This window comes from Oryctolagus cuniculus, chromosome 7 (assembly GCF_051225735.1).
Source record: "Oryctolagus cuniculus isolate XC-2025 breed Fujian yellow rabbit chromosome 7, ASM5122573v1, whole genome shotgun sequence".
Classification (NCBI taxonomy): domain Eukaryota; kingdom Metazoa; phylum Chordata; class Mammalia; order Lagomorpha; family Leporidae; genus Oryctolagus; species Oryctolagus cuniculus.
The window spans coordinates 82,478,726-82,501,250 of NC_142873.1; the positions used below are offsets into that span (position 1 = coordinate 82,478,726).

The 22,525-nt window shown below is 41.7% G+C and overlaps 1 protein-coding gene across 2 annotated transcripts; it reads right to left on the reverse strand.

The window, feature by feature from the left end:
- Positions 1 to 439: 439 nt before the first annotated feature.
- Positions 440 to 22,504, reverse strand: LOC138850612 (guanylate-binding protein 3). Of its 2 annotated transcripts, XM_070078114.2 has the most exons (11): positions 22,405 to 22,504; positions 18,442 to 18,637; positions 16,084 to 16,211; positions 14,224 to 14,333; positions 13,416 to 13,612; positions 10,478 to 10,723; positions 9,230 to 9,510; positions 7,797 to 8,009; positions 2,401 to 2,503; positions 1,905 to 2,098; positions 440 to 1,086 (listed from the first exon to the last, which is right to left on the reverse strand). In XM_070078114.2, the coding sequence occupies exons 2-11, from the start codon at positions 18,629 to 18,631 to the stop codon at positions 862 to 864; spliced, it is 1,887 nt and encodes a 628-aa protein (XP_069934215.2). In that variant the 5' UTR covers positions 18,632 to 18,637; positions 22,405 to 22,504; the 3' UTR covers positions 440 to 861. The 2 variants fall into 2 exon arrangements, with proteins under 2 accessions (XP_069934215.2, XP_089156560.1); XM_089300434.1 differs by lacking the exons at positions 13,416 to 13,612; positions 14,224 to 14,333; positions 16,084 to 16,211.
- Positions 22,505 to 22,525: the final 21 nt, after the last annotated feature.

Sequence of the window (22,525 nt, forward strand, 5' to 3'; positions counted from 1 at the left end):
GTGTGTCAAGCAGCCGCTGAACTGCCACACCAAATGCACATTCTCTCTTTTTTATTGTTTTTATTTATTCCCCCTTTCATTTTAGTGACAGTAGAGTATCCCTTTGAAAGAATATACAGGATTTAACTTTTTATTATACAACAGAGACATTAAAGTCCTCTCAGAGTAGTCAGAAAGTGCTTTGGCATTACAATGACACTGCAACCAACAGACTATTACATATGCCACTTCAGCTTGGTATACAGATCTTTAAGAGAAATTCTCAAATGTGCAATTGGTAATTCAAGTACATACATTTTACTTTTTGATGTATAATTATGACTATTGACATTCACATTAAGAAATATGTGACTCTCATATTTCCCAAAACCCTTCCTTGTTAACTGCTGTCAGATATTTTTTTCTTGCCCTTCCTAGAGGTAAAAGGCACACCACACAATTTTACTTTGCACACCTTTTATTGTCATCTAGTTTCAAATTTTTCACAATTTCAGCTATTTAAACAAAAATGTGGTTGTAGCTCTACTCTCGCTGATGTACAAGGACTCATCACAACTTAAATAACCTCTCTAATGTGTAATACAAATTGCACATCTTTTCTTCATCTTGCCATGGCTTTTGGCTTCACTCAAATTATTTTTATGAATAATTTCAAATTTTGTTCCCATTTCTTCACAATAATTAATTCAATAAAAATTCAGTTTGGTCTTCTGTGGACTCCAATACCTGATATTCTTTAAAAACTGCATTTCATTTTTAAATTTCCTTGAAAGAAACTACTATGACAATTTTTAAATGAACAACATTATTAGGCTATTAAAACAAAAGAAGTCCAATTTTATATTTTCATTCCCAGAAAAATCAGTCTTTAGATTTTGAACCAAGAAATTTCAAAGGCAAACCAAATAACTTAGCAGGCCCAGGTAGTACCAGGGTGAATATGGTACCCAACGCATCAAGGAAACCTGTAAACCATGAGGATCCTCGGTTTTTAGTTGCTTCAATTTCTTTATTTAGCTCTCTTATCTGGTTATTTAACTCCTCAGCATTTTTTCTAAATCCTTCTGTAAGCATTTCTTCTTGGACCTATAAAATGGAAAGAATCCACACTTCAAAATCCCTGTTATTAGAAGTTAATATTTGTATTTCATGATGTCAGCAGTTAAGCATGTACATCTATTTTTCTACTATGTTAGAGTATTTTTAGAGGAATTTGTCCAATATACCCAGAAGTTTTGGCTTGAATAGTGGGAAAATCCATGGTTATATTTTGTGAAATTTTCTTACCACCATTTTCCCTAGGGTGGTGGGATTGTGTTACAGCCCATAGAAAGCCCATTGGGAAGGAATGTGGGTTAAATTCTAATTAACTCCCATTTCCACTGAGGTGGCACAGCTGAGCTCATCTGGCACATAGCAGGAGTTGCTGGTACTGACCGAGCGCCACGCTGGGACAAAGAATGTATGACACTCTAATCGTGCAGGAGGAATCCAGCAGGTCCAAAACAAATGGAGCAGATTCACAGCTTTCAGTGTTCTCTTATCAGGTCAAGTCTGAGCCTTTCAGACCAGCTATATTTGTTTTAAGTCTCTTTGAGAGTTCTGCAGAAATCTTAACCACTAGTGGACTAAGATCCCCTAGAAATGGGGCTGAAGGAGAGCATCTCTTACCGGCCCCAAACCCAGGAGAATGTCATTTGTGCCTCCAAAGTACAACACTCCAGAAGTGGCTGGAGTCTCCTAGATTTCCATGCTTCAGGGGGACCCAGGTGTATTTGAGGTTGCAGTGGGACAATTGTCTTTTAGGTTCCCTCTGGGATGACACCTGTGCTTGACATTGGGTCCCGCCCTTCCCAGGATCCAGAACACTGTCCCCCGGGGCACCGCCCAGCCCCGAGACTCACCTTCAGCTTGTGCTCCAGCATCCTCTCCTGCTCTCTGAGGAGGTCCTCCCTTTCCCGCTCCATCTTCTCCTTCAGTTGAGCGATGTTCTCCTGGAAGCTTCTCTCTTGAGCCTCTATCTTTTGCTGCATCTCCTGCTCCCTCTGTCTTAGCACTTCCCGTTCCTTCTCAGCGGCCTCCCTCTTGGCCTCCTCAGCTGTTTCACAAAGCATTAACAAGGGAAGAAAAACCGTTGAGTTCAAGACCAGGCAGCTTTGACAGCAATGCTATTTCCCCTGAAACAGCAAGAGCGTGTTTCAGAATGTGCCAGAAAGGCACTGACAGGCTTGGTGTGCAGCCCAACAGCCCTTGTTATGTTCAAGTCTAGCGGAGTACATGCTCCACAGTCAGAGGAAGCCTCTTGCTTCAGAAAAACCACCCTGTCCAATCTATAAGAGGGCATCATAGGAATCTCCCCGCCCCGCCCCACCGTCCTGTGAGCTGAGCCCGGCCCCGTACCTGCTAGGGCCTTCTCTCCATCAGAGAGAGCTTTGTCTGCCTGCAGGATGGAGTTCTCTGCTGCTGCCTGAGACTCCAGGAACCTCTGGAGCACCTCAGTTGCCTGGAGAAACAAGGAGTAAAAATACTTTAGACAGCAAGTATCTAAGTCTTCTGATGTGGAAATTATTGTTAATAAAAGTACAAATCTGACCCTGTGAATCCTGCATCTTCATCGGTCATAGCAGAAACTCCAAGCTCTTTGGTGAGGCAAGAACTTCCTCTAGGGCAACTTTCTTCCTGGCTCTGCAGTCTCCATTCCCAGCAATGCTGCCCACCACCCCCAGCCCCACTCCGAGGCCAGAGCCAACGAGATTTACGTGCAGTTTACAGACACGTGTCCACTTGGCTTGCAAGATTTGCACATTGGTTTTCCTCTGCCTGGATGCTCTTCTACCCTTTCTTATCTAGGATAACATCCATGGATACTTCAATATATGATTCTTACCTCCTCCAACAGGAAGATTTTCTAAGCTGCCTTCTGAGGTTTTTCTCTGAGGTTGTATTGTGGTATAATGGACAAATAACAACTGTGTATGTTTAAGATATAAACAAAGGATGTTTTGATGTATGTGTGCATGCATCATGAGGTTCTTTATATTAGGCTAATTAATATCTATAACCTCATATACCTTTTGTTTTTATGAGGTGAGTATACTTGAGATCTCTCTTAGCAAATTGCAAGTGTATAATATGCCAGTTTAACTGCTATCACCCTCATGTACTGTAGATATACAGAACTTATTCATCTCATAGATGAATGTTTGTAATTGTCGACCGAAATGATAACATTCCCTTTGCTCTCTGTTAATATGAGCCCAACCTCTCTTTTTTCTTGAGTATAAAAGAAAATCATGAGGTTAAAAAAAATCAGGGTTAAAGCCCTGGCCTGAAGCACCGGCATACCATATGGGTGCTGGCTCTAGTCCCTGCTGCTCCTCTTCTGATCCAGCTCTCTGCTATGGCCTGGGAAAGCAGCAGAAGATGGCCCAAGTCCTTGGCCCCTGCACCTGCATGGGAGACCTGGAAGAAGCTCCTGGCTCCTGGCTTTGGCTCAGTGCAGCTCCAGCCATTGAGACCAACTGGGGAGTGAACCATCAGATGTAAGACCTCTCTCTCTGCCTCTCCTCTCTGTGTAACTCTGACTCTCAAATAAATAAGTAAATCTTAAAAAAAAAAAAAAAAAAAAGCTGGCCGGCGCCCTGGCTCACTTGGCTAATCCTCTGCCTGTAGTGCCGGCACCCAGGGTTCTAGTCCTGGTTGGGGTGCTGGATTCTGTCCCGGTTGCTCCTCTTCCAGTCCAGCTCTCTGCTGTGGCCCGGGAGTGCAGTGGAGGATGTCCCAAGTGCTTGGGCCCTGCACCCGCATAGGAGACCAGGAAGAAGCACCTGGCTCCTGGCTTGGGCTCAGCGCAGCACACCGGCCGTGGCGGCCATTTGAGGGGTGAATCAACGGAAGGAAGACCTTTCTCTCTGTCTCACTGTCTCTCTGTCTAACTCTGCCAGTCAAAAAAAAAAAAAAAAAAAACTAAGTCATGTAGCATTTGTTTTTTTGTCTGCCTATTTCATTAGCATAATATTCCCCATGTTCATTCACATTGTCAGGATTTCTCTCTTTTTAAAACTGCATAGAACTCCTATAAAGGTATGTGTTAGCATGTGTGTAAACATACATAATAGTTCCTCCATCTCTTCATCCACTGCTGAGAGGTTAGGCTGTTTCCCTGTCTTGGTTGTTGTGAATGATGCTGTATTGGACATAAGAATATAAATAGCTCTTCAAGTTGCTGTTTTTATTACTTTTGGAAATATAAGACCACTAAAAGCTATTAAAACTAAATAAAGCTATTAAAACTAATAAAAAATTTTTGATGAATATGTAGGATATAAAATCAACATAAAATAATCCACAGCACTAACTGCTAAGGATTTGAAAAAGAAATCAAGGAAACAATCCTACTTACAATAGCATCAAAAAATAAAATCCTTAAGAATAAATTTACCAAGGACGTGAAAATCTATGCTCTGTAAGATTAACTCAGTGATGAAAAGAAATTAGAGAGATGAAACAAATGGAGCTATTTCTAAAATTCATTGCTTAGAGGAATTAATGCTGTAAAACGCTCGTGCCACTGAAAGTGCCACACAGCTTCAGTGCAATTTCTATCAAAGTGACAATGACAGCTTTTACGGAAAAAAAAAAAAAATGTATACGGAGCAGCTGAAACAGCCACGAACCACAAAAACAACGCTGCAGATACCGCACTTCCGGAATTGTGCCAGAGGCCTCTGTCTTTCCACTAGACGTGTTTCTAACTGACAAGATTCAAGCTGTGGTAGAAACCTTCCCAAGGGCAGAAATAGGAAAAGGGAGGCTTCTGTCCTGGGAGTGGAATGTGGCTGTTATCTGCTTGCCTGTGAAAGCTTCAGCTGCAGGCCCTGTCTGCTTCCATGTAACCAGTCAGGTTCTGCTTGTTCCTACAGAGCAATGATGTTAACTCTTGCCAGACAGCAGATGGCTCAGACTGTGTGTAAAAATACATATCTTCAGTTACTATGTTCCTATGTGCAGTACTGCATCAGTCCTGAGGCTAATACACTAGAATATCCAATCAAATGTGTACATGTAACCATATAAGGGAGAAAGAGAGGCTAAGACCAAATATTGGGAAAAACTCTTTGTTCTGGGCTCAGGATCTTGAATAAGGAATTCCACCTGTGCTTTATGCTGTCATAATAAAAGACTACTTCCAGTTAAGAGGCCTTCCTGTCTTGCCTCAGTACACAAATCCTGCTACAGAATCTCAGGTCTACAGCAAAGCTAGGGTGGTTTTTGTTTGTTTGTTTTTTTATTTTTTTTTATTATTATTTATTTGACAGAGTTGGACAGAGAGAGAGAGAGAAAGGTCTTCCTTCTGTTGGTTCACCCCCCAAATGGCCGCCACGGCCAGCACTGTGCTGATCCAAAGCCAGGAGCCAGGTGCTTCTTCTTGGTCTCCCATGTGGGTGCAGGGGCCCGAGCACCTGGGCCATCCTCCTCTGCATTCCCAGGCTACAGCAGAGAGCTGGACTGGAATGGGAGCAACCAGGACTAGAACCCGGTGCCCATATGGGATGCTGGCACCGCAGGCAGAGGATTAACCAAGTGAGCCACAGCACTGGCCCCCAAGGGTAGTTTTGATATTGGTATTAAAACATATACATAGACTAGTGGAACAAATAGAGAGTCAAGAAAAAAAGCCCATGTTTTTATGATCAAATAGCTTGAATAATGTTCAGGAAGACACATCAAGGAAAAATATTCTCTTCAAGAAATGGTGCTGGGAAACCTGGATACACAAAAGAATGAGATTGACCCCTAATTCGACATCATGTGCAAAAATCAACTAAATATTAATGACCTGAAAGTGTATAATTCTTAGAAGAAAAGATAAGGGAATAGATCTATGACATTAGCCTTGACAATGATTTTTTGGCTTTGATACTAAAAGCACAAGCAGAAAAACAAAAGAAACAACCAGGCTATGTTAAACTAGAAAGTTTCTGCTCATCTAAAGAAGCAATCAGCAAAATTAAAAGGCCACATACAGAATGAGAGACCACATTGGCAAACCATATATTTCATAAGAGGTTAGTATTCAGCTTATATAATAAGTCACACAAAATAAATAAGGAAAAAATTATCTGAATTTAAAATGGACAAAGTAGTTTTTATAGATATTTCTTAAAAGGAGACATTCAAATGACTAACCAGTATATAAAAACATGTTAAATGTCACTAATCATCTGGGAAATAAAAATCAAACCATAATGAGATATCAGTTCACACCTGTAGGAATGGCTATTATTCGGGGCCAGCATTGTGCCACAGTTGAGCCGTTTGCAACCTTGGCATCTCCTATCAGGGCAAGTCCCAGCTGCTCTGCTTCCAATACAGCTACCTTAAAAAGTGCCTGGGAAAGCAGCAGAAGATGGCCCCAGCGCCTGGGCCCCTGCCACCCATATGGGAGACTGGGATGGAGGTTCCCAGTTTCAGCACGGACCTCCCTGGGTTTACAGCCACCTTGGGGGTGAAGCAGTGGACAGAAGATCTCTCCCCCCACCTCGCTCCATCACTCTGCAATTCAAACAAATACAAATAAATCTTGAAAACAATGGCTATAATCCATGATTCAATTTGTAAAACTGCTGGCAAGAATGTTGAGAGAAGTGAACCCTTGTACAACCGTTGGTGGGATCCATGTGAAGCTCCCACAAAAGGAAACAAATGAGATTCTAATGATCACATACATGGAGCATCCTGGTCAGCCCTGCTACCAGCCAAGGGTTTCTCTAAAGGTAACTCAGTAGCTTCTCTGTGCATCACATTCCCCAATTCTATAATGGGAAATACGTTAGTACTTAATTTAAAGTATTCTGAAAATTAAATTGGTATTCAATAAAATAATCTGAAACCATGCCCAGGATTAGGAGTGAATGTGCAGACTGTTAGCCATGAAGGTCACCATTATCAGCGTTATTATTATCAGTGCATACCAGTATGACAGCTGTATCTTTCACAATACCCAAATCACTAAGAATTTGTCCACCTCAGGTGAAATCACAGGCATACTGAGAAACATTTTATGTATCCAGAACAAAAACTATTCTTTTGTTTGATAGATAAAATAAATACTGTCGCACCTGGATGCATGATTCCAGATCCACTTCTGAGGAAAACTATTTACAATTTATCTAGGAATATCTAATTATATATGGAATAAAGAAACCTATAGCATCAAAATATTACTGCATTATTCTGTCATAAGTCTGTTTTCTATAATTCTAACAAAATCTTTGAGTTTGGGCTACTTTATAAGAGGTTTAAGTCACACTCTGGAGGTTCAAGGGCACAACACCTGCTTGAACATGGCTCTGGCCAAGATGGCTCAGGTTCTCACAGAGAATGGCATCCCAATGGAACACGTAAAATGGAGAGATCATATTACCAGATAGGAAGCCAGAGAGTGATTCAGGGACCTTCCTGGCTTTTAAAACAACTTGATCACACAAGAACCAACTCAGTGTCCCGCAAGAACTACTACTTTAATTAACCTCCTCTGAAGGCAGCCCTCAAAGACCTAAGAACCTCGCGCTAGGCCCCATCTCCCAAAGGTCTCATCACCTCTCACATGGGCACACCGAAGATGAAGCCCCCAGCACATCAACCACTGGAGGACAAAGCACATCCAAACCATGGATACTGACAGTCCCTGCTCTCTGTCCTCAGATGAATCTGTGGTCCTCACTTTCAGAAGGAGCAGCCAAGACCCCGCCTCCATTATGCTGACCCACCCTACCCACCACCCCATTCCTCACCTTCACTCCCTTCCTGGGCACCAGCTCATACTCCTCTTCAACCTTTTTCCTTGCTTCTAAGTAGAGACGGTGGCCTCCAGGCGCAGAGAAAACCCCTCTTGAAATACTTTCCATCAGGGACGCTGAGAGTCGTTTAAGCTCAGCCTGGCAGTATTTGACAGAGGCCTCTTCATTCTGCAGCAGGAACTCTTCCTTCATCTTCTCTATGGTTTCCTGCCAGGGAACCATAAGGACAAACATTAGAAAGAAACTGTTACTGGGAGAAGCACGAGGATGGCCACAGAGTGGACGAGGACATGGAGTGGACCAGTAGTCTGGAGTCTTGTTTCAGTGCCACTTCTGATCATTGTCTGTTTAACCTTTGCAAAGTCTTAATTCTCTAGGGGACAGTCTCCATACCGTAAAACACAGGTCAGAAGACCTGAGCTCTGGGGTTCTTTACTATACAATATGATTCACAGGGACTTAGTCACCAAGACTGAACAAAAGAAAGTTGTTACTTGGCTCAAATTAAAATGTCCTCAGAGCACATGGATTGTTACAGACAGAAATATGAATATATAGGAATACATGGAAATGGAATCTAATTGGTTAAATATATTTTGAACCAATTTATGAAAATTTTATGAATTCCTTTGATGATGGCTCAAACTATGAATACATAAGAACCAAGTTTTTTGTTTGACCTTGAAAGTTGCAATCCATCTGGGTTTCCTTAATACAAACTGAGAGATATTTGTTGCTTATAGAGTTCAGGCCTAGACAGATGAATAGATACATTTTCTATGAAGGTGCCTATGGTCAGCAGAATTATGATTTCCTATAAGACTTTTCTCCTCTTGGTGTGCATCCTGTGCATAGTCCCTAAGCCTGAGAACATGATGGGTATTTTCCTTGATTAGATCACATAATACAGCACAAGTTGCCTTTACAATGGAAAATACTCTATCTCCTACTATCCAGTCACATGAGCCCTTGAAAAGCCCTTTTCTGACATCAGCCTCTTTAGCTGATGTCAGAAAAGGAAACCAGAGAAATTAGGAACAGGAGAAGGATTTGATGCAACATTCCTAGCTTAAAGATAGAGGGGTCCCCTGCCCCAAGCCTTCATTTGCAGACCAAGCTCATTGGACACCTCCTTCCAGTCTGTCTACAATGAGCAGAGGACACAGACACCCTGATATGGAAGACTCACCTACAGACTGTGTGACAGTAATGCATGCTGTTTTTAGCTACTAAACTCATGAGAACTCATTTTGTAGTACCAAAAGATAAAGTGTCCTTTCTTTAGAAAATGGGTAAAGGAGGCCCACAGAGCTCCTTTAGTCTCAAGAATCCAGATAACTTCTACTACGGTTGGGAGATGATCATGAGGTCATAAGATATCTTTCTAGAAAAGACAGATGAGGAAGGATAAACGCTAAGATATGTACCGCAAGTTTCTTCTGGAATTTCTGGTTATCATCCTTGAAGGAGTGCTCCATGAAAATTTCAATGGCTTCCCTCTCACAGGCTGCGTGCAAGTCCAGCAGCTCCTGGAGCGTGTCTGTGGGGAACCTCACTCGCTGGGCCACTAGTGCCAGGTAGTGCTCGGCTGCCTTCTGCACGGCTGCAGCATTCTCACGCTCAGCCAGAGTCGTCACTGCGTTCTCCAAGCAAGGGACGGCTCCGCTGTTGATGGCATCTACGTACATCTCCACCAGACGGCCCAGCCCTGATTAACGCATAATGTTTAGAAAGTAAGTAGATAGTTCTCTTTCATTGCTTTCACAGGAATTAAGAATCAGCATTCTAAAAAAAATCACAAAAATTCTATTTATCTTGAAGTTTTATTTCTTCCTGCTGCTCCTACTCCTTCTCCCTTTTCTTCTAATTCTCCCACTCCTTCTTTTCCTTGCACTCTTCCTTTCTAATCTTGTTCTGTGAATCCTTCTTGTACAATAACATGTGTGTTATTGCTATTCACCCTTTCTATTATGGTTCTCAAATTCACCAAAATTCAAAATTAAATACTTGATTATAAGGAATATCATTTAGAATTTCCTAGAAAAGTACTTTTGCATTTTAATAAAATAAAAATTTATTAAACTAGGAAAGGAAATTACATAATTTGCAAGACTTCCTTCCAAATAAAATGCTAATTCTTTGATAAAAAAATTCTCGGAAGTTAGCATCCAACCTTGTAGCATATTGAACCAAACATGACCTGATAATCATAGCATGAGGACTGTGTGACTGACTTGGTCACATGTCGATGAAGCCAGCCTAGTATGTAAGATTAGTTTTAATTTTTGTTTTTCAAACTCTTGATGAGTTTGCATTGGACTCACGGATTATTGTTTATGTTCTGATTGGTATTAATTTCTGGTATTAATTTTTTGCTTCTTCACCAAGGAATTCTTATCCTATAGGACTTCTCACGTGCAGATTTGCTTCTGTAATAGATTTTTATGCTTCCATCGATCTTGGGTTCGTTTCATGAGATAATTGAAGCCTCGGTAATCCACCATTTGGGGAAAATTTAACTAAACAACATCATTTGTAGGTGTGGTAGGAGCATCTCCTTCTCTATATTCTTATACAGAAGCAAATGAAATGATTGACAAGCCCACAGAAGAATCACAGCTTCATCACACACACTGAACCACAGGGAGACATGTTTTGAGACAAAAGAAACTCACGATTTCCAGTGACAATGATTCCCTGTCTCAGGGTCTTGGTCTTCCCATGTGTGAAGATGTAAGAGCAGAATTTTTTTGACTGCACCTTGAAATTTAATTCCAGTTGGTCTTCTGGCACTTCTTCTATACAGATTAATAAATTTTTATCACTTGTGGGCCGGTCAAAGACAAAGCACTTCCGTTTTGGAAAGAAATACCTGATACATGTTCTAGGCTTGTTGGAATTCTCGATTCTGGGGTTCTTTCCTGTAGAATTATAAAAAGAGCACTCATTGAAGAGACAGCTTACAGACAAAGGGGCTGAGGACCTCTAAAGGAATTTTTGCATTACTGCAGCCCCTGTGCCTGGAAATTTTCCTTTATCCCATCCTGAAAAGCAGCCTTAGGCTAACTGACCCAAAGCATTGGGAATCCGTTATTGTACAGAACTGGTGGTGAAGGAAATACTCTGGAGAGGAATGGGAGGCATTCACTGTGAGTAAAGAAACCTATCATGGATCCTTGGCCCTTGTATTGTGGTAGGTAGAGTGACTGCATTTTAAAATTATTTATTTATTTATTTGTTTGTTTATTTATTTTAAAAGTCTGAGTTACCAAGAGAGAGGGAGAGACACAGAGAGAGAAATCTTCCATCCACTGGTTCATTCCCCAGATGGCCACAATGGCCAGTGCTGAGCCAGGCCAAAGCTAGGAGCCAAGAGTTTCATTTGGGTCTCCCATGTGGATGGCAGGGGCCAAACACTTGGACCATCTTTGTCTGCTGTTCTCAGGCCATTAGCAGGAGCTGCACTGGAAGTGGAGCAGCCAGGACATGAACAGGTGCCCATATGGGATGCCAGCATGGAAGGTGATGACTTTATCCACTACACCAAAAAGCTGGCCCCATAGTGACTATTTTAAAATGTTTTCAAATAATTGATTATAAAAATTCTCAGAAATACATTCCTGGTATTGCAGTCTTACATTAGAATTGAAACATAGACTTTAAAAACTTGTTAGAAATAAAGATGAGATGTTTCTGAAAAAATAGCATGAGAACAGATAAAATTCAAGTCACTATTATGTTTATAGACTACTTCAGCAGTAAACTTCAAAGTAAAGTTAGTCTAAATATAATTGGGGGATCTCATTACTTTTCAAAGGCAGTTTATATTGGACTGGGTAGTATCTTGATGAGGGATTCCAAGGCATATACTTTGTTCAAAATAACTGCCAGAGCCGGCGCTATGGCACAGTGGGTTAAAGCCCCTGCCTGAAGCACCAGAATCCCATATGGGCACCAGCTGGAGTCCCAGCTGCTCCACTTTCAATCAAGCCCCCTGCTAATGCACCTGGGAAAACAACAGAGGATGGCACAAGTCCTTGGGCCCCTGCATTCATGTGGGAGACCCAGAAGAAGCTCCTGGCTCCTGACTTCGGATCAGCTCAGCTCCAGCCCTTGCAGCCATTTGGGGAGTGAACCAGCGGGTGGACAATATTTCTCTCTCTCTCTCTCTCTCTCGCTCTCGCTCTCGCTCTCGCTCTGTCTCTCTCTCTCTCCGTATTTCTGTAACTCTTTCAAATAAATAAAATAAACCTTTAAAAAAGTAACTGCCTATTGAAAGAATGAATAAAATAATTAACTAAATGTATGGCCCCTCTAACTGCCACTTCTCTACTCTTCTAAATGGAATGTAATAAAATTGCAATACTAAAATAATAAGACATTGCCTAAGGCTGGAGGGTGAACATAGTGTTATGAAAAAGACCAGTTGAAGGATTCAACCATAGTGCTGGAGGCACACAGCAGCAATTTCCCCCTTTACTACTGAGATATAAAAATGCTCCTATGAAGAATGGAACAGTCAGGATAATAAAGCAAATCAAGTGAAATTTATTTTAAGAATTAGGTCATTTTTTTCAAGTGATTCTGCATTTACTAACTAATTGAGTTGTTTTTCTCAAAATAGAGTAAGAGAAATGCTTAAATTTATTAAGTAACACAAATAGTTGAGTCTCAGGAGTGATAGCATTGATGGTAATGTTAGGGTCTGAAAATGCCCACTGCCTGAGGAACAAGAGACTTTCTCTCATGCAACCAGAAAAGGGTTAAAGATTTATTGATCCAACATGTTGGGGCTCTCTGAACATACAAGAACAGAGGAGCCTCGAGGAACTAAAGTATAGGGTTTATAAAGGCAAAAACCGCAAAATCGGGAGAGGGGAGAGAATACACGGTTGCTAAACGGTTGCTAAAATCTTACAATCAGCAATTATGATCTTAAGACATAGACAAATCACATCTTCATTATTAGCCCAGGTAACCCAGGTACAACCTTTCTACTTTTAAGCTTGAGCAATCATGCTAGGGGGTTTTTGTGCTCTGCCAAGGGTGATGTAGTACACTGCTATTGTCTGACTATTTGAGATCATAGTTTCAGACCAGAGTCTCACGGTTGGGGGTGGGGGGTGCTTTCCCAGAATGGAGTCTCAAGTGCTCCAAAATGGAGTCCCTACTGTCAAGGTGCTACTTCACTCTGTCTTATTTTCACAGCTGCACCAGGAAGGTTTAAACCTGTAAGCTTAAGCTTAACTTTTTACACCTACACATATACAATTTTAACTCTTCAGTAATCCTCACTTTTTTTCATTGTATTGATTGGCCTAAAATTGTTTGATACAACATTTAGCTCTGAATTTCCTCACCAACAAATTCATGAAATCTGTTCTCTTTTATTAATAAATTTATAAATTAAAAAACTCCTCACCAAGTGTAAATCTCAAATTCTGAAAATTTTCAGTAATAACTGCTAAAATCATGACCACCAATCACCAGTCACCATGAGCATGGGCCTTAATCCAGGCCCAAATAAATATTCATTTCAAATGCTATAGGACAGTGCTCTGTTGATCTCCCCCTTGCTACTGAACTCGTCATCCCCAGAGTACATTCTGATACCTGGAATCAGCTTCAAGGCATTCTCAAGGTACTCGTCTTCCGTGATGGGCTGTCCATTTAACTTCAGCTCCAGGGTGAAATCCCGTACAGCCCAAATGAAGTCTGGAAAGAAGCTCACAAACTCTGTGGAGTCCTCTACTTCATGAGATGTTGGGGAAGATTTTGCCCTGATTAACTCTGTTAGTTCAGTTACGTAGCTGGGATCTTAGTTAAGGGAAAAGATCCTACTACAAATTCCAGATCTCATTGGAAAGCAAGTTGGGGGGCTGGCACTGTGGTGCAGCAGGTTAAAGCCCCGCCCTGCAGCATCCCATATAGGCAACAGTTCAAGTCCCAGCTGTTCCACTTCCAATCCAGCTCCTTGTTAATGAGCCTGGGAAAGCAGCAGAGGTAGCCCAAGTCCTTGGGCCCCTGTACCCATATTCTGGGAAAAAGCTCCTCGCTTCTCAAAGAAGCTCCTGGCTCCTGGCTTTGGCCATTGCAGCCATTTGGGGAGTCAACCAGTGGATGGAAGCCCTCTGTGTGTGTGTGTCTTCCTGGCTTCGGATCGGCACAGCTCCAGCCGTTGCAGCCATCTGGGGAGTGAACCAGTGGATGGAAGACCTCTCTCTCTGTCTCTACCTCTCTCTGTAACTCTGTCTTTCAAATAAATAAAATAAATCTTTAAAAAAATCTGGACAAATATTCCCTTTATTCCTAGGTCCACTCTAATTCAACCAGGAAAATTGAGTCACATAAAGAAGAAACAGTCTCAGCTGCCATGTCCTAAACTCAATGATATACAGCGGCTCTGTTTCTGCAAGGATACTGCAGCTGCTCCAGGGCCTGGTGGTTGATGGTGCCCAGGCTGTTGTAGACAAAAGCACTGCTCAGAAGCACAGCCAGGGCAAAGATCCACGAGTCATTCTTGGGGTCCCCCTAGAAAGGACAATAGAGCAAGGGACTTAGACATGTACTCTTCATCCATTCATTGTTTTGGTTGTTCATTCACTCTTTTGTCTGTACTACAGTTGAATAGTTGGGTTAAAAACAAATTTTAAACATAATGCTAAAAATAAAATGTCTTTTGATATGTACAACATGCAGGGCTTAAGTTTGTTTAATGAAAAAAATGAATGACAGTGTCAACATGCATAAAATATTTAATAAAGTATTTAACACATGTCAACTAATAAGTGTACAAATATTCCATTGTAATGTTTTTCTCAATAATGGCTATACTAAGGGTACACATCCTATGCAATTAAGTTCATTAGCTGTTCACTGGGTCAGACCCTGCATTTGTTTTTGTGCATATGAAGTCCCATATGACAATCCCTACCCTCAAGAGGATGACTTTCTAGAGCCACAAACAGACCAACATATAAATGTAAACAAACTTAGAATCCTTGCCATGAGTGGAATCCAAAGTTGTACTCACAAATAATAGTGGAGAGAGGGAGGCCTGTGTATATGAACAATGGTTCTGAATTCAGAGTGAGAAAGGATTCTGTGTGACTGGGGCATGATAGCAGCAAGTAGAGAATAGCTCAGCTTTAAACGGTTGATAGGCAGAAAATGGACTTGTGGACATGAAGGGATCAAGCAGGCAAAGAACCAACAGAAGGCAAGCTAGAACTGTCAGCTCCCAATCACATCAGGGAAGTACAGAATGATCCCACTTATGGAAGCAGTGAGTATACATGCTGGAGTGGAAGAGGAGGATAAATGAGATTCACCTCAAGCTATGAAAGGCTTTACCCTATCACAGTGCAAGTCAAAGGGTCAGCCAGTAGTACCTCTTGCATCACTTAATATTCTGGCATCCTTTGATCCTTAACAAATGTAATTAAATGAATAGAAGGTTGGTGTAGGCCATGATTTATTAAAAAATCAACAGTCTATATTGGTTATACATAGATAATAAATGTCTTTAAAACTAAATTTTTAAGCTCACAATTTCTGTGTGTCCCTCCCATCCTTTTATAGTAAGAGAAACCAAAGATCTATTGTTGCTTCTTTCAATTTATACTCAGACTCATTTATGAAGAGGAAATTTTGATTGAACATGTTTTTTGGATCTTCCTTATGTTTTCAAAGAAGTCAGTGAAGGATTCATCTCCAACGTTCAGAGACTTGGTTTAAAAAACTGTGTAATGATAAACAGTTTTTCTAAAGATGATATAAATAGATTTCATCACCGATTGTCTATTTTCACAATCAGTGCCTCCAACTCCATCAACACCATCAACACCATACACTTCAGTAGAGCCCATTGATCCAATAGAATAGAGCTTTCTCAGGAAGCTCTCCCTAACTCAAATGATCAAATTTGTTTTCCACTTTTTGCACTGGTGGTACTCTGACCAGATTACATTGTAGTCTCTACAACTAGCATCTACCCATTACCCTATTTACAGTTATATCTGTGGTCCTTAGTGCAGTGTCCTGGAACTCACTTGTTCATTCATATTTAATAAATTAAATTATTTATGCCAGCATTAAAAATAATAATATTTCTCCATAATATATCACAATATGAGGTTACTAAAGAAATCTGAGGAAGCAACTTAACTTCATTGCTCATTATTGGATTTGCAGTTTAGAGAATTATGTTAGAGAAGGTGAAGTGATGTGCCAAGTTAAACTGTAAGAGGAAATTGGGAGTAGAGAACATTCTAGGCCTTACCTTTTCCACATCACCCAGGCCCTCAGTGTCCAGGAGGACCAGGGTGTGGTTTGGCTTGGAGGGGTGGGGCACGCACCACATCCAGATGCCTTTGGTTTGAGATTGCACCGTGGAGCCCAGAGGGAAGCCTGAAGAGAAAAGGAATAACAAACCCTGACAGCAGACTGACCAAATGCCCATTAAACCTGCAGCAATGTAAGTGCTGGTCATAAAAGGGGTTACTTCTATTTCACCAATGAAAACTACTTTTATATATATGATTTTCTCAAGAAAAATGCATTCTTTCAAAGACCCAAACTATGCCACATGATAGAATTAATATAAGTCTAATTATTATGCCATTTTATGTGAGACTAAAGAGCTCTCTCACATCCCAGCCTCTCCTAGGGTTCCATCAGTGGGAAGCCTCACAGGAGACAGGAAGGCAGGCACGTGTTCCTTCTGCTTCCACCTTGCTGGGCCTCAGCATCCCAGTGGCTCAGTCCTCTCTGTCAGGTCACGCAGCTCCATGCAACAGTTCTGGTCTTCACCGAATCCCAGCATCTACTCTTTGCTTGTCTGCCTAGATGCAGGGGTGGTAATGTCCACCTGGCTGTTGTTACTGCTATTCTATGTGTGCTTTTTCACTCTTATGGGTTCCTTTTACACAGTCTATGCCCTTATAAGTAGTCCCCTCATTGAGCTCTCTTCACTTATTTTCTGAGCAGGCCATGTGTGTCCTGCCAGAACTTAGACTGATACAATAGCTTTTGTGATTTTACTCATCCCATCTCTCCCTCCTCATTTTAACCTTTTGCTTTCTCTCCTTATTTATTTATATTTATTTATTTATTTATTTTTTTGGACAGGCAGAGTGGACAGTGAGAGAGAGAGACAGAGAGAAAGGTCTTCCTTTGCCGTTGGTTCACCCTCCAATGGCCGCCGCAGCCGGCGCGCTGCGGCCGGCGCACCGCGCTGATCCGATGGCAGGAGCCAGGAGCCAGGTGCTTTTCCTGGTCTCCCATGGGGTGCAGGGCCCAAGGACTTGGGCCATCCTCCACTGCACTCCCGGGCCACAGCAGAGAGCTGGCCTGGAAGAGGGGCAACCGGGACAGAATCCGGCGCCCCAACCGGGACTAGAACCAGGTATGCCGGCGCCGCTAGGCGGAGGATTAGCCTAGTGAGCCACGGCGCCGGCTGCTTTTTCTTCTTAAAGCTAAAGATGAATCCCGTGTTCTGTGCCTCAGGAGGGAGATATAAATTAAGGAAAGGCAGAAGAGAGCTGTGCTTTCCAAAGGCTGAAACCCATAGGGAGATAATTCGAGGATCATGCCCAGGAACCAGTGGATGATATTTGCTATCCAGCAGTCCTGGATTTTGACCATCTGCCATATGTCAATGCTTCCTTCAACTGACAAGAGAAATGGATGTCACTGGGTACCTCCAAGTTCATCATCTGCATGGTTCAGGTCAATCCCCTTTGACTCCCAGGATGCTCTCACTGAGAGGATAGTCTGAGATGGTCTGCTCTTTCCTACACCGTGGAAATATCTTATTGCTCCCTGATCAATAGGGATGAATCCAACACCCTGTAATCCCACTTGCAAAAAGGACAGCGTATGAATGGAAGTGATACTTCAAAAATTTGTGGAAAAACAGAATTAAATGGTAACTTAATTCAGCACAAAAAAAATTAAAGTCCTGTGTATTTTTTCATAATACAGTTTCCATGAATCTTGAAGATCTCTGAAATGCATGGATTTGAAAAAAACTTTTGCACAAAAATAAACTTACCTTTTGGTTCTATTTTCTGCAAACCTTTTAAAGTTACTTCATAAAAAAAAAAAAAATTGCACACACAGTGAGTCACACCTAAAGAGAGGAAGTGGTAATCTGATCCTGCTCATGAACCTGAAATGGAAGCAAATTTCTTTCTTTTTGTTTTTCCTAGTAGATGGTGGGCAGCAAGTGGCAACACAAGTACTAGGATGCCTGTGAATCCTGGGTGGGGTTCTGGGTTCCTGCCTTTGACCTGCCCCAGCCTCAGCTGTTGAGAGTATTTGGGATTGAACCAATGGATGGAAGATCTCTGTCTGTCTCTGTATCTCTCCTTCTTTGTGTGTCTCTCTGCCCTTCAATAAATAAAAATGAATTATACAAATGTAACAAAAAGGAAGACTAGTGGAGTGGATCTTTTGAAAGAGGGAACTCTCCAGTAATGGACTAAAGAATGGACACGCATGGCTGAGGTTGTACATTTGGAGGGGAGAATGAGAAGTTTCTTCTTTGGAGGAGTCATGTTCTTCTTTACAGTGACTGGAGACAAGGAGTGACCACCCTATGTTGTCACTGTTGACCCCTACTGTGACCCACACTCACCATGGTTCTGTCCTGCCAGACGATTCATGAGGTAGGATTTTCCTGTACGATACAATCCCACAATGGCCACCACCACCACAGGCTGAGATATCTGGTTAAGAATCTCCAGTGCTTTGGGATTCACTGTCAGCTTCTCTTCCCAATTTTCCACTAAACAGATAGGGGTCTTCATGGTGATATCAGTTGCCATGGTAACCTGTAACCCAGAAAAACCACTCAGTGGAATATGGGATCCTGCAGTCATCTCTAGTGGTTCTGGGGGACAAATGCACATGAGCTTTTTGCTTGTGGAATGTGTATATCAATCTCCTATGTTTTATACATCTCTAAACGAAAAAATACTTTGCGTAGCATGTCAAGGTCTAGCACAGATGCCTTACATATTTTACTTGACAATTTCTACGAGAACTCAAAAAAACTTTGCCCAGGCTTTTTCAGAATAGAACAAGAAAGGCAAAGTGCTGATGTCAGATCCCTAAGAACACAAACATTTGAGACACGTAGGGGCAGAACATGATAATAAGGAGATAAAGAGTGGTCAGTAAAGGCATTCCAGGAAAACTATGTCTCTCATTAATCCACCAAATATTTCATGGTAGCTGCTATGTCCTGTACCTTGTTCTAAGTACACAGTATCAAGCAGTGAACAAAACTGACTTAAATTCCTGTTGCATGGAGGTCTGTTCTAGTGAGGGACGATAGTAAATACATAAAATAAATAAAAACAAACTATGTTAAAATAATGGTATGCTCTCAGAAGAAAATTAGCAGAGAAAGAGGAATGGGGAGGGTTGGGGGTTAAATCACACATATATGGTAGTCAAGGAGGACCTCCCGAGAAAGGGAGGAATGAATCGGATGAAGACAGACTGAGAAATACGTGGGAGCACAGCAGGCTGCATGGAGGAGGACCATTAAAGATGGAAGTGAGATGAAGACCTCAGCTTTTCTCAGAGTAACTAGACAAATACTTTATTTGTATTTCAATACTTTATTCTGTCGGAAACAGATACTTCATATCTATCGGTGATAGGGAGGAGATTCAGGAGCCTGGGTATCTAGGATCTGGCCAGATCTGACAGAATCCCACACCTGGGTGAAATGTAATAAGTAGAGCATAGCATGAAACTCAGATTCAGAAAATAGTCAGCTTGGACTGTCACTTTCTTTCTTGAAAACAATGCTAAGCAGCATTCGCATGTTCATATAACTTTACTACCTATGTGACCACCAAAGATATTATTAACTTCTCTGTGCCTCTAGTTCTCCTTCAATAAAATGGATATACTAATAAGGAAAAATACAGTGATTATTAAATATCTCTTAAAATCTCTGTATTGTAATCATTCCTATATAAGCAAAGCTTAAAAATAGTTCCTGAGAAGGCAGATGGTATAATTCCTAAAGGAAGGTGAAGGACTGGCTTTGTACAGAAACAGTGACACAGCTCCCCAAGGCTCCAGCAAGCAAGGATTAACAGGCAGGAGCACCCAGTTAGAAGGGATGACAGAGGGAGAATGAATCAAGCAAGGGGACTCTAGAGATGTCTTGGGATGTCAAAGCACAATGCTAGACTTGGACTTCAAGGGTTCAAACCCTGGAGTACAAGTCACTCATCGTCTGGTGATCTTGAAAACGACTCTCCTGTGTGAGCCTGGACTTTCCTATCAGTGATAGGAATATCATGATTTTAATCACTGCCTGATTCAGTAAAATAACGCTGAGAAAAATGTTCTCAAGGAGAAATTTTTAATTTCCATAATTAAAATACTTTTCATACAATGAACAAACAAATGTACTAATATGTACCTATATGTTCTCTAAGCAGAAAATTATCAAGAAATTATAAATATCCAGGATCTCTGCTAGATAAAAGCATCAATTTGTTTTTTAACAACATTTTCCTTAAATTTCTTTTCTTTTTTATAGGTGGTTGGGAGCAGAAGCAGAGCAGTGAAACATGAGGTTTTTATTGCTGTGTAATAAACCAGAGGAATTATAGAATATTTTTCTCAGAATGTAAATTTTGATTTGGGGTAGGCATAGATTAGTTTACAATGTTTCCTTTGTTTCTTTCTTTAATGCAAAACATTCTAATTATTCAAATCAAGAATTTTTTTATTTTTTCAAATGCTTAACTGACACAAAAATTGTACATATTTGGGATGTATGTTGTGGTGCCCCAGGTTAAACAGGCTATTGCAGGCATTTGAGGAGTGATCTCACTGATGGAAATCTCTCTCTCTCTCTTTCTCTCTCTTTCCTTTTATCTCTCTGTCCCTCTGCATTTCAAATAAATAAAGCTTTTTTAAAATTATACAAGTTTGGGGTGCCTTGTGATATGTTGATACATGTATACATTGTATAATGGCCAATCAAGTTAAACATACATACCTCCTCAAACATTTATCATTTCTTAATGGATAAAGCACTCAAAATTTTTTCTTCTAGATTATTCTGTTTTTAAGAAAAATATATAGTATATTTCTACCTGTAGTGACCCTATGTTTAACAGACACCAGAACTTCTTACTCTTATCCAACCATAATGTTCCATCTGTTAAATTACCTTTCCCCATGCCTTCCTACCTGCTCAGCTCCCAGTCTCTAGAAATGATACTCTCAACTTCTATGAGATGATACTTTAAGATTCCATATGTAAGTGAAATCATGATGGGCTTGTCTTTCTGTCCTTAGCTTATTTCACATAACATAATCACCTCCAGTCCCAACCATGTTGTTGCAGATGACAAGATTTCATCAGACACATGGAGAAAGCTCAACCTCCTCACTAAGAACCATGGGAAATGCACATCAAAAACCACCAAGAGCCATCACCTCACTCCAGTTAGATGGAGTATTATCAAAACACAAAAGATAACAAGTGCTGGCCAACAAGTGGAGAAAGGGGAGTCCTTGCCTTTTGTAGGTGGGAATGTAAATTAGGACAGTCATTGTGGAAAACAGTTTGGAAGTTCTTCAAAAAACTGCAAGGAGAACTGCCATCTGATGTAGCAATTCCATCACTGGGTATATATGCAAGGGAAATGAAGCCAGCGTGTTGAAGGGACATCTGCTGTACTGTTCACAATAACCAGTACACGGAAACGTAAGAGTCCGTCCAGATGAAGGGTAGATAAAACACTGCACAAATATACAATAGAGCACAAATCAGGAAACTTGCAACACCAAGTAACAGGTGGAGAAAACAGCTCTGTTAGATGGCTGTAGACCAATGGTTTCCAAAGGTTACTATCCAGCAGGGTCACGTGGGCTGAGGGCTGCAAATGCCTGAATTAGGAACTTCTCACAAGTCCCTCGGATCACTCTGATGCAGTTCTTGTAAGCACTGTGCACTCTAAAAGTGTACTTACGCGCGTGTGATTAGACCACAGTTATTCAAACAGTTGATTAGTGAAAGTGAGATTAGGATTCCATGAAATTTAACTTTGTGGTCTCTTTGGAATATTAAATGTGGTTTTAAAAAAAAAAATCAAGTGAAACTTCAAGGATTTAACTTGTCTAAGATAAGGATCTTTTCTCTGTTTCTCAAGGTCCAGCAGGGGACAGCCAGGAGAGGTGTGCACACAGGAGAAGGGAGGCAGGAGGGAGGGACTCCACAGCAGCGCCTCTGCCAGGGGCTGGATCTGGGTCCCTGTGCGCTAAAGAGAGGGGGATCCATCCCTCCTCCGCGCCCGGCGCGCGGCTGGACTGCAGCCCCTGGAGGAAGCCGGAGCAGGAGCAGCGCGTGCGAGGGACACCCGGCGAGCCGCCGCCGCCTCTACACCCCGCAGAGACGCTGAGCCGCCAGGAGAAAGCGCTCGCAAGACACCCGCCCAGGTCCCGGCGCCGTCCTCTCGCTGTCCGTGCCTACCGCCCGCGCCCAGCCTGCGCTAGGAATCCGTTGTGGTCGCTGTCAGTGAAGGGAAGGGGCAAGGACAACCAAGCGCCGGCGCGCACTCACCGGGTCTGGGCGCCTCAGTCAAGGCCAAGTTCTCTGCTGCCCGCACACACCTCTTGAGGTCTGCTTCTCATCTGGCTCCTCGGAAACCCACTGTTGAGCTGGGAAACAAAGCCTATCCGAC